This window comes from Squalius cephalus (assembly GCF_949319135.1).
Source record: "Squalius cephalus genome assembly, chromosome: 15".
In the NCBI taxonomy this organism is placed as follows: Eukaryota; Metazoa; Chordata; class Actinopteri; order Cypriniformes; family Leuciscidae; genus Squalius; species Squalius cephalus.
Window position 1 is genome coordinate 5,081,544 of NC_137136.1, and position 22,377 is coordinate 5,103,920.

General features: G+C 36.8%; 2 protein-coding genes across 3 annotated transcripts; one reads left to right on the forward strand and one right to left on the reverse strand.

Moving 5' to 3' along the window:
- Positions 1-3,604: 3,604 nt before the first annotated feature.
- LOC307172710 (uncharacterized protein) lies at positions 3,605-4,874 on the reverse strand. Its single transcript, XM_079895270.1, has 5 exons — positions 4,396-4,874; positions 4,151-4,250; positions 4,010-4,033; positions 3,734-3,790; positions 3,605-3,662 (listed from the first exon to the last, which is right to left on the reverse strand). Exons 1-5 carry the CDS (start codon positions 4,504-4,506, stop codon positions 3,652-3,654), a joined length of 303 nt encoding a protein of 100 aa, XP_079751396.1. The 5' UTR covers positions 4,507-4,874; the 3' UTR covers positions 3,605-3,651.
- Positions 4,875-5,911: 1,037 nt separating this feature from the next.
- LOC307171774 (uncharacterized protein) lies at positions 5,912-22,369 on the forward strand (the record flags this gene model as incomplete). 2 transcript variants are annotated; one of them, XM_079893606.1, is made up of 14 exons in its annotated part: positions 5,912-6,513; positions 7,182-7,321; positions 7,434-7,609; positions 7,693-7,853; positions 9,167-9,307; positions 10,782-10,903; positions 10,990-11,158; positions 11,258-11,403; positions 12,733-12,857; positions 13,271-13,397; positions 13,520-13,653; positions 17,782-17,878; positions 19,989-20,638; positions 22,193-22,369. In XM_079893606.1, exons 1-14 carry the CDS (start codon positions 6,050-6,052, stop codon positions 22,367-22,369), a joined length of 2,829 nt encoding a protein of 942 aa, XP_079749732.1. In that variant the 5' UTR covers positions 5,912-6,049. The 2 variants fall into 2 exon arrangements, with proteins under 2 accessions (XP_079749732.1, XP_079749733.1); XM_079893607.1 differs by lacking the exons at positions 17,782-17,878; positions 19,989-20,638; positions 22,193-22,369 and adding an exon at positions 15,398-16,564.
- Between the last annotated feature and the right edge of the window lie 8 nt (positions 22,370-22,377).

Here is a 22,377-nt window from a genome sequence, read left to right on the forward strand (position 1 = left end):
ACGTTTTAGTTGAACATTCGTCTACTACTTGGTTCAGAATGTAACTAAAAAGTAACATTCCAATAATGTTTGCAAAGTGTTAAAATTGAATGTTTTCTTAATGTTCTTTCTAACGCTCACATACCAAAAAAAAAATACAAAAAACAGCTAATAAGAACATCAGCAAAATGTTCTTAAACCATATTTTTTTGTTATCTGGGATGGTTGTTATGGTGTTCCAGTGTTCTAGGGAGCTACTAAAAAAAATTGCCAATGCATTTTTTTATGTGGTTCCTGAAAAGTTCCTAAGACATTCAGATTGATTTCTAGAGTTGAGACAGATCAACAGAAAAACAGATTTTCTTGATAATCCTGGAAAAACCTTAAGCCTAATTAGTCAAGTAAGTCATAGAAAACCTTTGTCAAACTAACATAATGAGCATGTTGACATAGAAATCTGGGCCCGTATCCCTAAAGAATTTTTGTGCAAAAAGTGGCTCCTAGCGGCCAAATTCTAAGAAAATTCTCAGAGTCATGACGTTTTCTTAGAATTTCCCCTAAAAGTGACACGAAAATCCCAGTTAATATAAAAGCTATTCCTCAAGATTCCTAGCGCTTAAAAGGGCTCCTAAGGCGAGATCTGCTAAGAGCAGGGAAGAGGACTTTTAGTGGCTTAGGAGTTCCCCTAAGCAGCTGCACAAAATGGCCAACAGAGGAGGCAGGAGAGATGTCCTGCAAACACTGGATGACAGGGAATTATTGAGATGCTACAGATTGGATCGTGCAGGAATCATGTTTGTTATTTTATTTTTTAACAAGCCTTCATAAATAGACCAGCCAGCAATCACAGACATTGATAAAAGCTGAGCCGTGTTACCCTCGTTAAGACCACACTGAGTTGTAACGTTGTAATTTCTACTTCATTAAGGACAGCCCCTTGAGATAGGCCATCTTGTTTTCAATGGGGTCCATATGGGAGTGAAAGTACAAAATATGCCAGCTAGGATATTAATATGAGCAAATAAGACACGAATCATTATTTGAACAGGGTGTAATGAGCTTAAGTTTTCACATATTTTAGATTCTAATGTTAGGCTATAACCCCTACAGCTTACTATTCATTTTCCAGATATTTTCTTGAATGTGAAATATTATTTACAATTACAGTCTGCATAAGATTAGAGTGTATAATTATGTTTATTGATTTGAGGGTACATCCTTTGCTCATTATCACCAAAAGTTCATTTTCATCAAACTTGTAGGATCAACCAATCACGGCTTTTGAAATGATGACTCATACCTAGCAACGGGGTCAACCACACCTCCTCACTAAGATAGGATTTTCCATCCATTCCTTGCTCAGAGTTCACTGAAAATGTTCTTGAATCACTTCTAAGCTAAAACTCCTGGCAAGGAATTTTTAGGTTAAGTTAGGAGCTCTCTGAGAGGATTCTCAGAATCTTTAGGGATACGGGCCCTGGTTTTAATAGATGGGTCATGCCGAGAACAGACACCAATCCTGTCCACCATTTTGATTTTCTTACATAAAACTAGTTTTTCACGCTTCTAGGCCGTTTGTCCAATTTTCACCAAATTCGAGACAGATCATCTTTGGACCATGCCGGCAAAAGTTATGTATTTTATGTTGATAGAGAAAACAATTTTCGTATACCCCATCAACGAATTTGATGGAATAAAAACAAACTGCATCTGAGACTGTATCTCCAAAGCAATCTCACAGCAAATTCGTACGTATTTTATGAGGGGGCTTATTCTTAGATTTGTTTAGACCCCAGTGATGGGAAGGTTTGGGGGCGGGGTTAGGGATGGTCCTTCCTGATGACGTTTTTTGAACAATTTTATGAATTCATGCGACTTAGCCACCTCGAACAATACATATAAATTTCTGTGAGATTGGGTTGGTATCTCTGGAAAGATATTGACACCAAACTTGATGTGTGTAATTGTCACAAACACTGAACACGTCAGCGCCACCTACTGGTCAAAAGTAATATGCAATTATGTTACATAGTGACTGGCTGCATCCAATACTCTCTTATAGGAACTATAAGTAGGCTAATTACTTCACAGCTAAAAAGTATGTTCTAGATAGTATGAATAATCTGGACATAGCATAGGCTACTATATCTGCTATGTTGTCATTATCATGTGATCTACCAGTCAATTGCGTCGCTTCACTGCCATTAATAAATCCTCTCTTCTTGGCCTCATGGAATAGTAAAGTGTCCATATATGCGCACTTCAGAATCACGCCGGAACCAGGTCATCCGTACTCTTGAGGACTGTGAATTGGGATACCTTTTTGTCATACACTGTTTTTCGCCTCTACTGTAATATCGGATGCAGCCATTGTATTCATGGTCTGACATCTGCTGCTATTAGTTTCAAACTAGTAAACTAATGTACCGTATAGATGACGTCACTGCTAGGACTAAAAGTTTGATTTCAAAATGCAAATAAACTTTGATGTGGAACTGATTTACTGTTGCAGCAGAATTATTTAAGCCATTTGAACTTTAAACACAGGGGGCCTTATTAGGCGATCAACAATGAACTTGTCTTTAATTGTGTTGACAGGTTCAACATGCAATTAATTCAGAGCGTGCAGAATATTTCCGTTCCTTTTAAGTTGTGCATCCTCTGCCAGCATGTTAGATGAGGTAAGTGAACGCTCCAGTGTGCAAAATATACACCAATAATAACTTGCGTTTTTGCAAGCATACGCAGGCTGTGGTCATACCAGCAAACAGTAAATCCTGCATGTGTTGCATGAGTCGGGGTTTCAGAGATTAAATATGAGTAAATAGGTTAGTTCAGTATTTCTGGAATTCTGACCTCTGAAAGATGGATTAGTCAAGAAAGAGAGATTAACTGTATGGAGCAAATTCTTTAACATCGAGGTCCCTTAAAAATGTATGCAAAAGGCAGTTTCAGAGGAATACCACAAGATGGGGCCCTTGAAAATGTGATAATGTGGCTTGAAGTTGTCTGATAATCATCATCTACAATCCAGTTTTTATTACGTTAAGCCCTTTTATACTACAATAAGGTGACAAAATAGGCCTATATTTATTTTATTTCTCATTATATATATATATATATATATATATATATATATATATATATATATATATATACACATATATTATTATTATTATTATTATTATTACAGTACCAGTCAAAGGTTTGGAATATGTTTTTGACAGAAGTCTCTTCTGCTCACCAAGGCTGTTTTTATTTGATGAAAAATACAGTAAAAACAGTAATATTTTAAAATGTAATTTATTCCTGTGATCAAGGCTGAATTTTCAGCATTACTCCAGTCTGCAGCGTCACATGATCCTTCAGAAATCACTAGGTGGCGATGTCGACTCATTAACAAATGCATCCTCATTTTTTTTAAGACTACATTTATTTATTGGAAATGTTTACTAATACATTACTCATACATCATCATACACAGACATTTTTAGGTATGGCTTAAGTACTGTATACAGTATATCATAAAAGAAACGCAATGTCTCAACTAATTACCTTGTTTTTATTTATTATTTATTTTTATTTCAGAAGATGTTTCAGCCTGATGATTTTTGGGCCAAAAGTGGTTGCATGTTTAAAGCTTCACGCAAGTCACAGTACTTGGCTTTTTTACTAGAAGGATCCTAGAAGAAAATATATGTCAGAATTTATATTGAAAGGTAATGCAAAATAAAAAATAAAAAAACAGACTCACCTGGTTCAACCACATTCCGTTTCCCCATCAGACCCACAAAAGTCTGGAATTTCTGCCCTGGAAGTCATTTGTGTGATGATCAGAAAACACATGATCAGATTTTATTCATACACGATTCACCAAGAGCAGACACTTTTTCTTTTGAAAAAAACAAACAAACAAACTTATAGTCATATTCACTTAAATGCACAGATGATAGGACACACTCATAAGTGCAAAAAATCAAACTAAGCAGTTCTGAGGAATTTGATTAGGAAAACTCGCCAAAATACTTACGTCTCCGTGTTATCTGTGATTTTGCTGTGAAGAGAAAGCAAACCTAATGTCACCATAATTATTTAATATTATTGATTTAATATATAGATAGATAGACACACACACACACACACATATATATATAAACATACATATATTTACCAGATGATCTTTTCCCCATTAGACCGTAAACCTGTTGTAGTACAGGAGTTCGGCTGACCTTTTCCAACAGTGTCTGTATCTCCGACTCCAGCAAATTTACCTTCAGATGATATAATTACTTAAATAATGCAACCAACTGATAATATTTCATTACTGTTGTTAAATAATCATATATGAATATTACATTTCTGTGCAAATGATAGCACTTCTATATTCAACAACAATGCAAGAGTGAAATCACTAACCTCGTCCGGGTACCTGTCATTCATCCAGTTATCCTCATCAGGATTGAAGCTCTGGCACAAAATATCTGTCAAAGCAGACAACAGCAGAAGAATCAGCAGCAGGATCTTCATGATGCACTGATGTTGTTGCAGTTCAGTTCAGTTGACGGATTAGTGACCAGACAACAATCACTCGTCTGATGCCAAACTCTTAGGCTGACAACAGAGACCCAATAAATTCAGACTGGAACTGAATAACCTGAGCATTGCCTGTGATGATCCCTTCACTCATGTGGTCAGGAGCTCTGTTTAAATAGGGCTGGTGAAATGGGCACATGATGAATCAGGTGGCAATTAAAAGAAAATTGCTGCTTCACTGGATTATGAGATTCATCCACCATCGATTTCAGCTATTATTCTGATGATTCTGCATTTGACCTCTGATCGACTCCTGGTTCAGATCCTTTGAGATGCTTGATTAATTTGAAGGAGTCTCAGAATTAGACTTTACTTCATGACACTTCATGGTTTTGTTCACTCACTCATTCTGATGTGGCTGTGATTGATTTCTGTAAATCTATCTTGTCCTCATGGTGCTTGTCTGCATGTGTCAGTGTCTGAACTGACATGAACTGCATGAACATTGTCAAATATAGAATAGAACATTCTATTCTATTCTATAAACAAATATTTTATATGTATTTATATATCTTGTTCTAGTTGATCATTTTAAAGGATTCTTCATCAACTTGAAAACTATTTTTTTCATTTGTTGATTAACAGTTTAATATAATATTCACTAATATGAATCAGCAATATTTAATTTTATTTCTTAACAAGTATATGATTATTCAGTAATAATGATACATTTATTAATGTAATGTGCTTATTTATTAATTAATTACATTAATAATTACATTTGAATATGCATGCTGCACAATAAGCAAGAAAAAGGAAAAGTATGATTTCAAAAATAACCATATGTGATATGATGGGAAAACAATCTGTATGATGAAATGTAAAAGCGATTGTTGTTGTTAACTACAATTATAAATAGAAATATTAGATGAAAAACTTAAATTTAAAAATGATGCCTCTGGGACTAATTTAAATAAGTTTAAGTTTAAGTACTAAAATTATTAAAACTACAACTTAAATAAAAAAATAAATTAATGCTAAAATAAATAAAACGAATAAAAATGACAAAAGCACAAAATTACTTAAACTTAAACTCGAATTAAATTGAAAATTTAAAATATAATTTTTTTAATAAATACTATAATAATATATAGACCTAAAATAACGTAATTAATAATAAAAAAATATATTAAAGATGTCCCCAAGGAAATAACATAAAAGTCTCTGAAATGGATGTCCGATTAAATAAAATGAAATAGTCGTTGCTGTTCTTTCCACTCCAGTATTTGAACGTATGATTATTATTTTGCATAGTAATCTGCTACGTCTCGTCTCTTATTGGCCATTTAAAGGTGTCACTCAAACCTGACAGGCCGCCGTAGGTCACGCCCCCGCGTTTATCCATATGAGGAAGAACTTGAATAAAAGTGAAACAATGTAGAGATAAACAGTTTCAGGACCGGGCACTTTTACGAACAGCTTAATAGTTCACGTACGTGTTTATGAACAAAGAAATGCCCGTTTTGAATTGAGAATCATGTATTATTGTCGATTACTGCTGATTTATTTGTATCTGTTATATTTATGCGTTGCGTTTCGCGTAAATGCAACGACTCCTCCGAGAAATGCGAAATCGTTTGATAATCTGGAGCACATAGACTATGTAGAGCAGAATACGGGTAACACTAGATCCAGGGGAAGGTCCAGTGAAGGTCTTGGGGGGTTTGAACCTGGTGATCCTGCTCCTGCCTTCCAGGTTCAAACTCTGGATGGAGTGTTTATTTACAATCCCCAGAATGAGTCGAGGCGCGCGCTCATCGTGCACGCGTTCACTAATAAATCCGCGTTTTTGGAGTGTCTGTGGACGTGGAGCGAGTCTCTGTCGGACCTGCTGGAGTATCTGCCGGCCAACACCGAGGTCCTGCTCCTGTCCCTGGATGAGACTGCAGTGCAGGACTCGCTCTGGATGAGGGAACAGGTGTACATAGCCGCTGCACACAGGTACTGACACGCGCACACACAGACCGGGCTATTGTTCAGTGTCAGAGGACCGTTATATTACCATCTGATACTATCACTGTACATGTGCAGTATTTATTGACTTATTTCAAAAAGTACCAGATTTGGTGATTTTGGAAATTCAGGTAATAGTGTAGCATCTTTACATTACTTTGGAGAACCATTTAAATATCATAGTTTGCGAATATGTAAACATTCAATAGATAGATTTCTACAGACAGACAGACCAAGCTTTTTTAATTCCTACATTTATTTATTTAATCATTTATTAATCCATCCATCCATCCTGCCTTTCTTAATTCCTTCTTTCCATCCATCCATCCATCCATCCATCCATCCACCCTTCCTTCCTTCCTTCAAATTTCCATCCATCCTTCCATTTTTCTTTCAATCCTTTCATCCTTCCTTCTTTCCTTCCAAATTTCTTTCCTTCCTTCCAAAAAGTACTAGGTTTTATTATGATTTTAGGACATCATGGTAATACTGTGGTATTCGTTATTAGTTTGGAAAAGGATATATCCAGGGCATATCAAAGTACCACGGTATTACCATCTGACACCATGACTGTAACACTGTACGACTACAGTAAGCAAAAATTGTCATTTAAGGTATTAATAAATGAAAATTAAGACACCTTTTTTTCTTGTTAGAGGGAAAGAGATCTTGTCCAGACTGCATTTCTCTCCCACGCCCGTGTTCGCGCTGGGAAACTGGATACCCAGAGTTCTGTACTCATGGGGGTGCGGTGGTCACAACTGCGGCCTTGCTCAGGTGCTTTTCTCCTCTCCAGGTGAGTGTGGATGTCTTGATGGGATCACATGGCTTGGTTGTACTATGTTTTCATACTGGGGGCGTCATTTCTTAAATATTCATTAGATTACTGATACATTCTGGAATTGCAGACTGGAGAATACCGCTGATCGCCAAGCGTCTGAATGCCCGATATGACTGGCTGAATGGTCGCTGGGGTGCAGATCCATACAGATTGCTGGATGCAGGGGATGGTTGTGAACCTGTGACGTCTGTCAAAGGTGCTGTCGCATGGGTGTCTGAGGGGGGCTGCTCTTTTTTCATAAAGGTGAGCTACATGAGCAAGGCAATGTAGATGTTTGTTCAAGACACAAGATACGGCCCGATTAACAATTTTTTTGAATGTCTAAGATAAAAAACATGGTCGAATCCAATGCTACTGGGGTGCTGGTGTATGCCTTGCCCGGGAATCCCATACAGGACATGAACTGCTCAGGAGACGAATGTTCCATCTCGCTCAACATACCTGCGTCTATGGTTCATATTGAACCCTCTGTCATGCAAGCCCTACGGTGAGCAAATAGTTTATAGCCCAAGACTGGGCACATAGTGAGAGAGATGGATTGTTTGTTCTTCTTTTACCACTGGGTTAACATAATCATGAATTTTTAAATTCCATATTTTTTTAATCACTTTATTCTGGGTTTGTAATTAACTCCTGGTACTCAGATTTTGATATTTCACTCTGTACATTTGTAATCTCAGGGTTAATCTCAGTGTTGTAAAAAAATTGTTTTTGTTCATTTAAATTAAGCTGAAGTAAAATTAAATAACACTGGTTTTTATTTGCATATTGGAAATGCTGTAATGTACTTCCACAATAAATAACATTGTTTATTCTTCACACAGTTAAAGGAGAACTCCGGTCAATTTTAACATTGAGCTCATTTTTTTGTAAATTTGGAGTGCTGTCAGTACAGAGAACAACGACAAAAATCGGTGTTGCCTACACCGTGTTATCCTCTTTTTAAAATTTGCACCCTGTTGACTTCAATGGGGCAAGTACTAAACCTGCTTTTAGCCTCTTAACATCCTTGATGTGTCATTACAAGTGCACAGGTCATGTGAGTGATTCCTTCAGAGTGAACACGGGTGAATCTGACTGCAGTAGATGTGAAAGATATGAATAAAAGTGAAGTTAATTCGGCCAGCGCACATACCTGTATTTACATCCTGTTTTTGGTCGAAGTCCATAGTAATCGATTGTCGAGTTCACGCGCGTGATCATAGGTAGCTAAGCAACAGTGGAGAACTCGACAATCGACTACTGTGGGCTTCGACCGAAAACAGGATGTAAATACAGGTATGAGCGCTGGCCGAATTAACTTCATTTTTATTAATATCTTTCACATCTACTGCAGTCAGATTCACCACGTGTTCACTCTGAAGGAATCACTCACATGACCTGTGCACTTGTAATGACACATCAAGGATGTTAAGAGGCTAAAAGCAGGTTTAAAACTTGCCCCATTGAAGTCAACAGGGTGCAAATTTTAAAAAGAGGATAACACGGTGTAGGAAACACCGATTTTTGTCGTTGTTCTCTGTATTGACAGCACTCCAAATTTACATAAAATTGACCGGAGTTCTCCTTTAATTCATGTGCCATCATGTTAGAGTATTTTTAAGTAGTTTTTTTAGATACTGCAACCAAACAGTGTGTTAAAGTTTCTGTGCCTTTAACCCAGGTTAACCTAAGGTTAAAAATTGTTGAAAATATCTGTGTGAATTTGCAGCCTCTACTATGCCTTAATTGTGTCATTTAAAGTCTAATCAATGAATTTTTTTTTTTTTTTTTTTAACTGATGTGGATTGTTTGCAATAGAAAGGGGCGTCCTGTGAATGTAACGTTCCAGATCACACCTTCACCAAACTTCTTCTTTGGGATCGACCAGAAGGGGGCGCTGTCTGAGATGGGCTGGTTTCTCTACCCAACCTTTAGATTCATGGCCTGGCAGGCTCAGTGGTAAGATCTGTTGGGTGAAATATTTATATCCATTGTCAAATATATTTTGGAGTTATTGGGCGATGCTGATAATCTTAAAGGGGGGGTGAATTGCTGTTTCATGCATACTGAGTTTTTTACACTGTTAAAGAGTTGGATTCCCATGCTAAACATGGACAAAGTTTCAAAAGTTAAGTTGTACGTTTGAAGGAGTATTTTTGTTCCAAAAATACTCCTTCCGGTTTGTCACAAGTTTCGGAAAGTTTTTTTCGAGTATGGCTCTGTCTTACGTAAGATAGAGCGGAATTTCCTTATATGGGTCCTAAGGGCACTTCTCCGCGGCCGCGCGCGCACTCGCAGACCAGAGAGAGAAGAGAGCGAAAGCAGTACGTTACCTCAAAGCGCTTTGCTCGGCTTTTAGGGAAGTCAATGTCACCAAAGAAGTGGGTTTTTGGTTGGCAGGGCAAGACAACCCTGCACAGATTCCCAAAGAACCCGGCGTTAAGGGAATAGTGGATGGAGTTTGTTTTTTCGAAGCATCAACGGAGGTTGTGCACGACTCTTTGTTCCCTGCATTTCGACGATGATTGTTTTATAAACAAAGCACGACGGATTTGCAGATCGTCTAATGCTTAAGGATCGAGCAGTCACAATGATAAAGGTTCGCTGTCGCAATGCGGTGAGTAAACTACTTCAAATGTCTCTCTGTGTTGTTGTTAGATCAGTTAGCACAGCTATAGCACACCGCCCACACGGCCCGCCCCCAGCCGCTCGGTTTTTTCCGGAAAGACTCGGTACATCCAATCTTTCACTTATAAATATAATAAAACTAAAGACGTTTTGGAGATATGAAGGATGCAATACTACTCTATAGGTACTCAAGATTAACAGGAGATTGAGTGAAAATGAGCATTTCACCCCCCCTTTAAATTTGCTAAAGGGATATTTCACCGCTGGAAAGATGAATGTAAATTTAAATTGGGTCATTTATGTAGAAGAAATGTGAAATTATTTTAGAAGTTGGTGCCTTCTAGACTGAGAAAAGCCAGAAAATGTATTTTTGGCTCATGTGGATGAAAGACAACAACTCCCAGAATGCACTTGCTCCGCTGCCCTACCACTCCCAAGCCACGCCTACCGATTACAGAGGGCAGTATCGGAAGAAATGATACAACTAGGCTACAAGTCGATTCGAAACTGAAAAGACGGCGTTTTATCGTGAGATCCCCCTATGGGCGGGTTGAAGACATGCGGGACGAGCTCCTCCTACTGGCTGTAGTCTCTCACCTCTGGACTAAAAAGCCTCCGTTGACGCTAAATCTGAGGTTTTTTTCCAGACACACAATACAGAAATCTCTCGTCTCAGGGGGACATGAGGGAGGGAAGCACGGTCATTCCAAAATACTACCGGGTTTCTACTAATACAAAGCTTAATGCTAATCGGTGAAGTATTGGCTTGTCTTAAAATCCAGCTCACATTTATGTGATCCTGTAGGTTCACATTCAAAGAGGCCTTGCAGGAGCAGCTAAGTCAGCCTGCCTTTATAGTACCTGTGTTTGATCGTCATCTAATGCAGGGAGAGACGGGCGCTCAGGCAGTGGTGGATCTTCCTAAAGGTTTGAGCTTCACATTAGTAGCATCTACCAATGCAGGCCTGTCATTCAAAACTAGACATCAGAATTTTTCCTGATTTTCTTTATAGAGATTTCAAATTATGATGTTCTGGAGCTGGACGCCTCCCTGTCCTGTCCCGGCCGCAGGGACGAGACATGTGCTCACTGGGATCACACTGTACAGCTGTACATATGCTGCGATCACACCAGCCCCTACTGCAACCTGGAGCTCGGGCGCTGGATAACGGCCTTCCGCAGGTACTTGAACTGAATCGTTGCTATTCTTTCAACACCATCATTTTGGACCATTTTTGAATTTCTGCTACTATTTGAACATGTTTATGACTATCTTTGCAGAGGCACAGGTCATTGGTTGACGGATGTGTCCCCTTTGATTCCCCTGCTAAATAACAATAAGTGCTCCTTCAGCATGAAGACTGCGCCATGGGCGATGCCATGGATGACGTCTCTCAATCTACGCTTTAGTCACAGCAACCAGACAGGTCAGAACATTGTCCTACAGGTCATAAAAGCATTCAGTGTGGCAACTTTGTGCAAGGTCTTTAAATCAACTGGTGTTTTGGTGGTTTTTGGTGGATGTGTAAAGTCAGTTAATCACATTAACTATAAACATGTTCCACTAACGCTTCACAAACACAAAGTGATGCAATATTCTTTCAGTTCTCATTGTGAACAGTATACACTATTGTTCAAAGTTTTCAAAGGTTTTAAAGGAAATTAATATTTTATTCAGCATGAGCTCATTAAATCAAAGTGACAGTAAAGACATTTATAATGTTACAAAGGATTTCTATTTCGAATAAATGCTGTTCTTTTGAACTTTCTAGTCATCATCCTGACAAAAATATATCATGGTTTTCTAAAAAATATGAAGCAGCACAACTGTTTTTAACATTGATAATAATAAGAAATGTTTCTTGAGCAGCAAATCAGCATATTAGAATGATTTCTGAAGGATCATGTGACACTGACGACTGGAGTAATGATGCTGAAAATTCAGCTTTGATCACAGGAATAAATTACATTGTAAAATTCAAACAGAGAACAGTTCTTTTAAATTGTAAGAATTTTTCAAAATATTACTGTTTTTCCTCTTTTTTTTTTAATCGAATAAATGCAGCTTTGGTGAGCATAAAGGCCCAATATGCTTAATCGATTCATCATTTCGAACAAAATCAGGCCAAAACGAAGTTCATTTCGGGAGTTTGAAACAGTTAACCAAAGTGAACTTTCCGTAAAAAAAAAAGACCGCTCTGGCTGGTTATTACCATTGAGCTACAATTGGTCCCTGGCGATGATGTCATAGGTGGGTGTGGCTCTGAGGCTCTACCATCTTTGAAGTGAAAATCTTCTCCAGGACATAAGATTAAATATTTGCATACACACTCTGTCCCAATATTTCCCTGGAAAGAACATCTCGAAGACTAATTTATTGTATGCAGCTGTAAAAGCTGTTGCTCACCCACACATGTTCTATCAAGTCTTCCTCAAAGGAACCATGTATCTTACAGAGAACGTCAGCACAGTGTGTTACTCCAGCTTCCTGCACACTTGTAGTTTATACAGTCATCTTAAATAAGCTTATAAGTATTTAAATGTATTTAAAGGTCATTATCGTTGCTCTATTTTTAGTGCACTTGCAGGAAATCATAAATACAATATTCTTGGAAGCTGCATTTTGGGGCTTGGCTGTTTTCCAAAATACATAAATGTTACAACAGTTACAGTAGTAATAAACCTAGTTATGTAGTTTGCAGAGGGATGAGGACATCTGTGATTAATATTGACACCATCTGCGATTGTCTTCACAGGTAATTACTCGGAGAGATTGTACCCTTTCAAGGTAACGTCGCTCTTCTCTGGTGGGACGTTTGACAAAGACTATAACAGCAGATACCAAGAGATCAAGTTCAGTCTTCCAGCTTCTACAAAGAAGGTGATCAATTATTATTATTATTATTATTATTATTTATAATAATAATAATAATACCAACAAAAACTTTTTTTATAATAATATATAATATTATAATAATATATGAAGAGTTCAGATGCAAAAGCCTCTAAGTGCCATCTGAAATTTTCTTCTAGAATGATTTTTATCAAGCTCGTATATTTAAGTTCAATAATTTCACTTAAATGGCAATGCAAATTACCTATTGTCATTTAAGTGAAATTACTTAACTTAAATATACAAGCTTTATAAAAATTATCATTCTAGAAGAAAATTTCAGATGGCATTTAGAGGCTTTTGCATCTGAACTCTTCAGATATATATATTATATGGAAAATTAAAACTAAAACGTTTCCATGAATTGAATGTGTATTTTTGTGTGTGTGCTGGAATGGCAGGTGGAGTTATACGCCGTTATCACGGCTCACGGATCTGACGAGAACTTCTGCGGGGAATTTTGTGTGACATCACACCACTTCCTGATCAACAGAGCCATCAATAACACACTCATATTTGAGTCAGCTGGTTAGTAGGACCTTAGTGACAGGATGGTTGGAGTGTGACACTTGATAACATTTTATCACATGATGTTAAAGTGATGTGCTCACACTGTGCCAGTGAGTAAACAGATGTGCATTTCTGGGTAGGATCACCCCTGGGCTGTGCCATGCGGGTTCCTGAAGGGGGAGTGCCCAATGAACATGGTACCTGGTTGTACGGCCGCGGAGGCTGGTGCGACGGGCTCCAGGTGGATCCGTGGAGGACCGACATCACTTCCCAGGTACAATAAATTGCAGCAGAACAGAATGCAGAAACATGAAATATGATGAGGTCTTGAAACAACAATGACTATGTTTACATGTGCACCAATAATGTGATTATTTTATTGATTTAATCAGAGTAAGGACTTTAAAGGATTAGTTCACTTTCAAAAAAAGTTCTGCTGATAATTTACTCACCCCGATGTCATCCAAGATATCCATGTCTTTCTTTCTTCAGTCGAAAAGAAATTAGGGTTTTTGAGGAAAACATTCCAGGATTTTTCTACACAGAATGGACTTCAATGGCAAACAACTATTCCAATGTTCAAAGAAGGTTCAAATCTCCATCTCAATGCAGCTTCAAAGTCTCGACACGATCCCAGTCGAGAAATAAGGGTCTTATCTAGCGAAATGATCGGTCATTTTCAAAAAAAAAAAAAAAAATATATATACTTTTTAACCACATATGCTCGTCGTGTACAATCTCGGAGATGTGCCATGCATTGCGTCATCACGCTGGAAAGGTCACGCGTCACGTCATCTATCTAAGTTATTTCTCTGTGTACTCCGGTTCAGAAAGGAGGGAAGGGCGAAAAATGTCATCTCATTTTCTCCTCCAACTTCAAAATCTTCTGACATCTTTGTTTTAATTTATTAGTATTTATTTTTTTATTTTTTCGTGACCTTTCCAACATGATGACGTAATACGTGGCGCATCTCAGAGATGGTACAAGACGAGCATTTGTGGTTAAAAAGTATATATGTATATATATATATATATATATATATATTTATTTTTTTTAGAAAATGACCGATCGTTTCGCTAGATAAGACCCTTATTTCTCGACTGGGATCGTGTAGATACTTTGAAGCTGCATTGAGACGGACATTTGAACCTTCTTTGAACATTGGAATAGTTGGTTGCCATTGAAGTCCATTCTGTGTAGAAAAATCCTGGAAGGTTTTCCTCAAAAACCTTAATTTCTTTTCGACTGAAGAAAGAAAGACATGGATATCTTGGATGACATCGGGGTGAGTAAATTATCAGCAAAAATTGTTTTTGAAAGTGAACTAATCCTTAAATCACAGTAAGATTTTACATGACATGAGAAAACACAAAGAATTGTGGTTATTTTTACCTCTGTTATTCACATACCCCAATGCACAGCACAGATGATGAAGTATCATACGAGTTCATACAAGTGTTACTGGCCACTTTTTAATCTACTTGCGTCAAGTGCAAAACATATAGACTATTGAATTTTTTGCAGTGATGTGTCTCCATTTTAATGTTTTCCTCCATCAATATACTACATCATATTAATGTTGCACAGCATTGTCAACATAATCTCAGTTTCTTCAGCACCCCAAAAATGTGATGCCTTCTTTACTGCCATGTTTATAAGCACATGACAACGTCATCCATGTATGTCACAAGCACATACATGTCTTTGGTCTTTGGAGTGGAATAGTTATGATTAAAGTGTTTACATGCCTGTTTATTGTGATTAAAATCAGCATACACCACATATTTTACTACTATTATGGTTGCTGCGGTTATGAGCTTTATCACATCAATTTGATCAAAATATTGTGTTTACATGAGGTAAATTATATTGCCTAAATGTCAATGTAGTCACATTATTAGTGTGCGTGTAAACGTAGTCAGTTAAAATATAAACTATAAAATAGGTTAGGCTGTTCTAATGATTTATGTGATGCATGATGTGTTAATGATTTAAAAGCATTTTGTTCCTCTCACAGCTGGACCTGAGTGGAACCAATTCTGTCCTTTACTTTGGACTCTATGAGGGACGTAACCCAAATCCAAAGACTGACCCGGGGTACATTATTATGTACTCCTATCTAGTGTTTTATAAATGATTTTACAGATCTGCAAATACATTTTTATTTTATTTTTTTTATTCTCACTTGAATCTTACATTTTTGACAGCATTGATTATTCAATTTCCTTCATTCAGTATCATTTTTGTTTTAATGATTCATGTTAACTTTAGTATTTTTTTACCAAAAAGTTATTTTTGGTTATACTGTATGTGCAATCTGACATTATTAAAACTTGTACTACAGTTGACTACTGAGATTAGACACTCTCGATGGGATTTAAAAAACGCATAAATTGAGAGATATTTTGGTAACACTTTACAATAAGGTTTCATTTGTTAACTTCTTTTAACACAAACTAAGAATTAATAAGACCTCTACAGCATTTATTTAAATTCAACATTTATGAATACATTTTTAAAATCCAAGTTTGTTAACATTAATTAACTAACATGAACAACCAATGACAGCTGGATTTTTATTAACTAATATTAACAAATATTAATAAAAACTGTAACAATCGTTCATGTTAACAAATGAGACCTGATTGTGAAGTGTTACCGCTATTTTGCAAATAAATAGTTTGTCTTGAGAGACACACACATCAGTCTCACTGAGTCAATTTATTTGTATTTGTATCCTGGCTTGTGCAAAACCTAGTGAGTTGCCTATGTAGGCAGCATTTTAAGGCATCATAGGCATGCACTCCCAATGCAAAGGCTGTTCCAGCAAGTATGATTATGAGGTTTTCTAAAATACTGTACCTTCTTTTGTGAGGAAAAAAATCCCATAATGCATCCCAAAGAGCTCAGTGACAAATACTGAGAAGTATCCTTAATTTTAAAGTTAAATCTAGAAGTATCAAGCTTTTCAAGCGAGTTGCCTCCTATCTAAAGTGTCCCAAACGTATGATGTTCCATTTCAGTTAGTTGCAGCTTACTAGGTTTTGGAACAGTGTTTCACATAATGTTTAGTAAAAGAACTGTATTTGTCCTGTCATTCTTCTAAAGTCTTGCTAATCTCTGTATAATGCATGGTATACATTGTATGATTTGGGGCTGTTTCAGATGAAAGATGATCAACTTGAAACAATCGTGGCGATTTCTTTGGTCGTGGCTCATAAACGGTGCTCCTACGTCGTACTGTGAGAGGTTCAGAGACGACAAAGATAGCCTGTGAAAATGTGTCAAAAATGTAGGATGACCATCTCACAGTGTGTTTGCTGCTATGACCCGTCTATAGCCAGTGATAATGCAACATGAAATGACGAATCGATCAAGGCGACATGACGCTAAAACTAGCTAAAAGGAATAGTGGCACATAAAAGACACTATTCATCTTGCTCAGTTTGTTTACCACTAGCGCATGCCTGATGACGTTTTATTCTTCTTCTAACTAAAGATTCAATACAAGATCATACATGTCGTGCCCAAGTTTATTAGATCCATGTTGTACAGTGTGATTTGTAATGATCTTATAAGAAATCGCAGTCTGTAGAAGGTATACTGAGATTCGTCATGAAATGTTTTTTTTCTGTGTGACAATTATATGCAATTATGGCGAGTTTCCAGTAGCTTCTTGACTTAAAGTGGAAGGAAGACCAGGAAATCTTGATCTTCAATCTTGAGAAAATTGCTTTAGACTTTCAAGGAGCTTTTAAGTATTATTCTGAGGACTGACCCATTGTGACACAGAGGTCATCCTTGCTCAACTAGTTTCCACACTTCTTGTGTGTTCTATAATTGAAATGTTGTACTTCTAATGCTGGTTGCACATAAATTAGAACAGAACAGAAAATGCACTTTTTTATGTCATGGACATATTTATATTCTGTGCCAGTAGCCAGATTTCTAAAAGCCATATGTAATATTTGAGAGAAAAAAGATTGGGAATGATTATATTATTGTTTTGTGGTACATATGAGCTTTTTAAATGACATTTTTAATAACACAAGGTACAACCATTATAATTCAGGATAAGAGATCTGTGACGTAAATAACAGCTAATAAAAGTTTTATGTGTCAAGTTGCAATAAAAAAGGTGCGACAGATGACTAGTGAACCTCAGCAGAGAACAGTCGTCCTCCTTGATTTCAAATTTAAGAAGTCATTTTAAATATGCAGAAAACAATCAAACTGTGACCTAAACTGCACCGATATGGTAAGTTATATATTTCTGTGGCAGAACATATATATTTATATAGTTATATTGCTTGTTTTCAAATATTTGTCTCTTTTTTTTTTCAGATGTCTCAGCACATATTTCTATTTTGTGGGATATTCATTGGTTTTCTCTTTGTTCAGCAACTCATAAGTGTTAGATTCGACCTTCTAGCCAGAGCTCGTGCGACTCCACACACTCTTTCCTCTCAAGCCAAAAGTCATGCATGGAAAAAGAATGGTATGTTCATTATAACTTACTCATATTTTGAGTCATAATGGCATTGTATTTACAGCACCAGTCAAAAGTTTGGACACAGTCTCAAATTTTTTTCTTATATTCTGCAACTTTAAGATGACAAAAATAGTTCAAACTTTGGTTTCACTTTATTTTGATGGTCCCTTTAACACATTCTGTTGACTATATGTAACGTTGCACCTACATGTCTACTAACTCTCATTAGAGTGTTAGTTAAGTATTAATAGACTGGTAGGGTTAGGGTTAGATTAAGCTGACATGTAGTTGCAAAATTACTTACAGTATAGTCAGTAGACTGTCTGTTGGAGGACCATCACAATAAAGTGTTTGCAGATATTAAGCAGACAGTCTACTTATACCCCAATGAAAGTTAGTTGACATATACAGGTGCTGGTCATATAATTAGAATATCATCAAAAAGTTGATTTATTTCAGTAATTCCGTTAAAAAAGTGAAACTTGTATATTATATAGACTCATTACATGCAAAGTGAGATATCTCAAGCCTTTATTTGTTATAATTTTGATGATTATGGCTTACAGCTTATGAAAACCACAAAATCAAAATCTCAGAAAATTAGAATATTACATGAAATCCCACAGCAATTACACAGTGATACCATGGTCATTGAACCAGGTTTTTGTTCTTTTGGCAGTGTGGGCAGGTGCAAATCCTGCTGGAAAATGAAGGAAGCATGAAGTGCTCTGCAAATGTCCTGGTAGACGGCTGCGTTGACTCTGGGTTTAATAAAGCACAGTGGACCAAAATCCTCTTTTCTGATGAGAGCAAATCTTGCATCTCATTTGGAAACCAAGGTCCCAGAGTCTGGAGGAAGAATGGAGAGGCACACAATCCAAGATGCTTGAAGTCCAGTGTGAAGTTTCCACAGTCTGTGTTGGTTTGGGGAGCCATGTCATCGGCTGGTGTTGGTCCACTGTGCTGTCCACTCAACGCAGCCGTCTACCAGGACATTTCCAGAGCACTTCATGCTTCCTTCAGCAGACAAGCTTTATGGAGATGCTGACTTCATTTTCCAGCAGGATTTGCACCGGCCCACACGGCCAAAATAACCAAAACCTGGTTCAATGACCATGGGATTACTGTGTAATTACTGTGTGATTTCATGTAATATTCTAATTTTCTGAGATTTTAATTTTGTGGTTTTCACAAGCCTTAAGCTATAATCATCAAAATTATAACAAATAAAGGCTTGAGATATCTCACTTTGCATGTAATGAGTCTATATAATATACAAGTTTCACTTTTTTAATGGAATTACTGAAATAAATCAACTTTTTGATGATATTCTAATTATATGACCAGCACCTGTAGTTGCACATTTACTTTTAGTCGACAGCATGTTCAAAAGGGACCATCAAAATAAAGTGTTACCCAAACTTTTGTTTTATAAAGAAATGAATTTGTATGCACAATTTATATTTGTTACATTTGTCTAATGCAACTCATGCATGGAAAACTTACTCATATTTTGAGTCATTATGGCATTGCATTTACAGCACCAGTCAAAAGTTTGGACACAGTCTAAATTTTTTTTCTTATATTCTGCAACTTTAAGACGACAAAAATAGTTAAAGCTTTTGTTTTATAAAGAAATGAATTTGTATGCACAATTTATATTTGTTACATTTGTCTACAAAACTCATTTCAAGCATTTAAGCAGATTTAGATCAAACGGACAGTAAACTACCGTTCAAAAGTTTGGTGTCAGTAAGATTTTGTAATGTTTTTGAAAGAAGTCTCTTCTGCTCAACAAGCCTGCATTTATTTGATCAACAATACAGTAAAATCAGTAATAATGTGAAATATTATTTAATATAACTGTTTTCTATTGTAATAAATGTTAAAATGTGATTTATTCCCGTGATCAAAGCTGAATTTTCAGCATCATTACTCCAGTCTTCAGTGTCACATGATCCTTCAGAAATCATTCTAATATGCTGATTTGCTGCTCAAGAAACATTTATTTATATGTATCAATGTTTAAAACAGTTTTGCTGTTTATAGAAAATAGATTTTTTTGATTCATCCTTGTTGAATCAGTGAAAACCCGAATTTTTGCTTGAATTCCCAGATGAGGTGTCACAGTCCCTGTATTCCCGTGTGCGTGTGTTGTGTTGGATCATGACGAGGCCTGAGAATCTGCTGAAGAAGCTCCAGCACGTTCGTGCCACCTGGACTAAACACTGCAACCTGGTGCTGTACATGAGCTCGCAGAGCTCCGACTTCCCCACCGTGGGACTGAACGTCAGCGAGGGCCGATCTCAGCTGTACTGGAAGACCATCCGTGCCTTTCAGTACCTCCATGCCCACCACCTCCAGGACGCCGACTGGTTCCTCAAAGCGGACGACGACACATTTGTGGTGGTTGAAAACCTGAGATACCTACTTTCCCAGCATGACACTGAGGAGCCTGTTTATTTCGGGCACAGGTTCCGGCCGTTTGTTCGTCAGGGTTACATGAGCGGAGGAGCCGGATACGTTCTGAGCCGTGAGGCTCTCAGGAGATTTGTGCAAGGTTTCAGCACGGGACGCTGCAAGAATTTCAGCTCCGTGGAGGACATGGCCTTGGGAAGGTGCATGGAGACCATGGGAGTGAAGCCCGGGGATTCAAGAGATCCAATCAAACGAGAAACATTTAATCCTTTTACACCGGAAACCCTTCTCAATTCCCCAAAGAGTGGAAAACAGGCCTGGAGATACAGTTACTACGAAACAAAACGGGTGAGTGCAGCTGGCAGGTTTTCATTGAAAATATTTGTGAGTCATTCTACAGTTAAACCTAAGCTCCGCCCTCCTTGGTTACTGTTGCTAACACCGGGCTTGATGAAACAAAAGACAGTACAACAGCACGCCCACTTTTTCCATTGGTTTTGGAACTATTTTTTCCATGCATTTCACCCATAGGGATTTCAGAAAAGTCTTTGTTAAAGCGTTATTAGCCAATCAGTCAATCAGCTACGAGGTGAATGATAGTAACACTACAAACTTTGATTCAAAGCAAAAAAAAAATAAAATCGGACAAAAATACAAAGGTACAAAGACTGAGTACTTAACGGTTTTAGTGAGGGAAAAAACTACAGCATAATCAAATTTAAAACGGTGGAGAAATATAAAAAATATTGATTATATATATTGCAAAATATGCATATATGTTGAAATATATTATTTTGAGAGCGTAGAGAGATTGACTCGATTACATAATTCGCAGTGTGTTATGGGAGTGGGCGGGGCTAAAGAGATCTTTTGGGTGTTTTGCTTGTTTCGACTCTGATTGGTGTAATTTTCTGTACAGCATCATGGGTAATGTAGTTTTTCTCCAAGAATTCCGGTGTTAAACATGATTATTTTGAAACTAAGTTGCGATCTGATGGCTTTAACAGAAGAAAATACTATAAATGAACAACCTTGCAGCTCACAGTAGATCTGTCTTTAAAGGTTTAAAAGTTATCGTTAAAAATCAATTTCCTTATGGAGAAAATGAATGTTTTTACTTCTGGAACTCGACTGTTGCTCTCTATACAACCCATTGCGCGACAATGTTTGTGTCCGGTGTGTAAGACATTCAGTAGGAATGAACTAGAGATGTACGTGAACGGGATCGTTTTCAGTCAAATTAGCAGATAATGTGCTGTCATATTCAGACATTTTACAGGTAAGTGTGACAAAGCAAAACTTATATTAGCCATTTATCATTAAAAAAAATGTAATTACTCAGGAACGTGAATAAAAACTGCAGAGACTTTGAATCAGAATCCTTTACCATATTTTTTAATATTTAATGTAAAATTCAGTTTAAACCTACCCGGAGACAGAGACAGATTTGCAGTAGAAAACATGCTTTGGAAAAAAAAAAAAAATCACACCCTTTTTTCTTGTTAAATATATCCTTTAAACTCAGATATACATCAGATTGAAAATAAAAATTTAAATACTGAATTAAAACTTGACTTTTTTTTTTTTCATATTTCATATTTCATAACTACATTTTGCAGTTACAATTACTGTACAACAAATGTTCTTTTTCTATTTTTACTGGTTTTAAACTGTAAAAATATCTCTTTTTTCAGCATCATAATAGAGCAATATTTCATGCTCTAAGAAAATGTTAAAATTAAAGTGATTGTAAATATTAATAAGATTCCCACTATAGTTAAAATGTGTTTTAAAACAAAGATTTCTATAGGACTTGTGTACATTGAAGTATAACTTTTGCATAATGACCCTTTTGCATTGTCCATGATTAGTCAAAAATGAATAATTTTTCTCTTTTCCCAGGGCCCTGACTGCTGTGCGGATTTTGCGGTATCGTTTCATTATGTGAAACCTGCAGACATGTACACGCTGGAGTATTTTGCACATCACCTGCGACCATTTGGATACAAGTACAGATTCAACACTAATCCTGAAACAAAACAGCACCAGTCAGCTCATACCACAACACAAATACAATAGACGAAAAT

Excerpts from the sequence above, each read along its gene's own strand:
- LOC307172710 (XM_079895270.1), bottom strand. The coding sequence starts at position 4,506 with ATGAAGATCCTGCTGCTGATTCTTCTGCTGTTGTCTGCTTTGACAGAT. Across the intron at positions 4,034-4,150 it reads AATGGGGAAAAGATCATCTG|CAAAATCACAGATAACACGG; the intron begins GTAAATATATGT and ends TTCTCTTCACAG. Across the intron at positions 3,791-4,009 it reads ATCACAGATAACACGGAGAC|GGCAGAAATTCCAGACTTTT; the intron begins GTAAGTATTTTG and ends AATGACTTCCAG.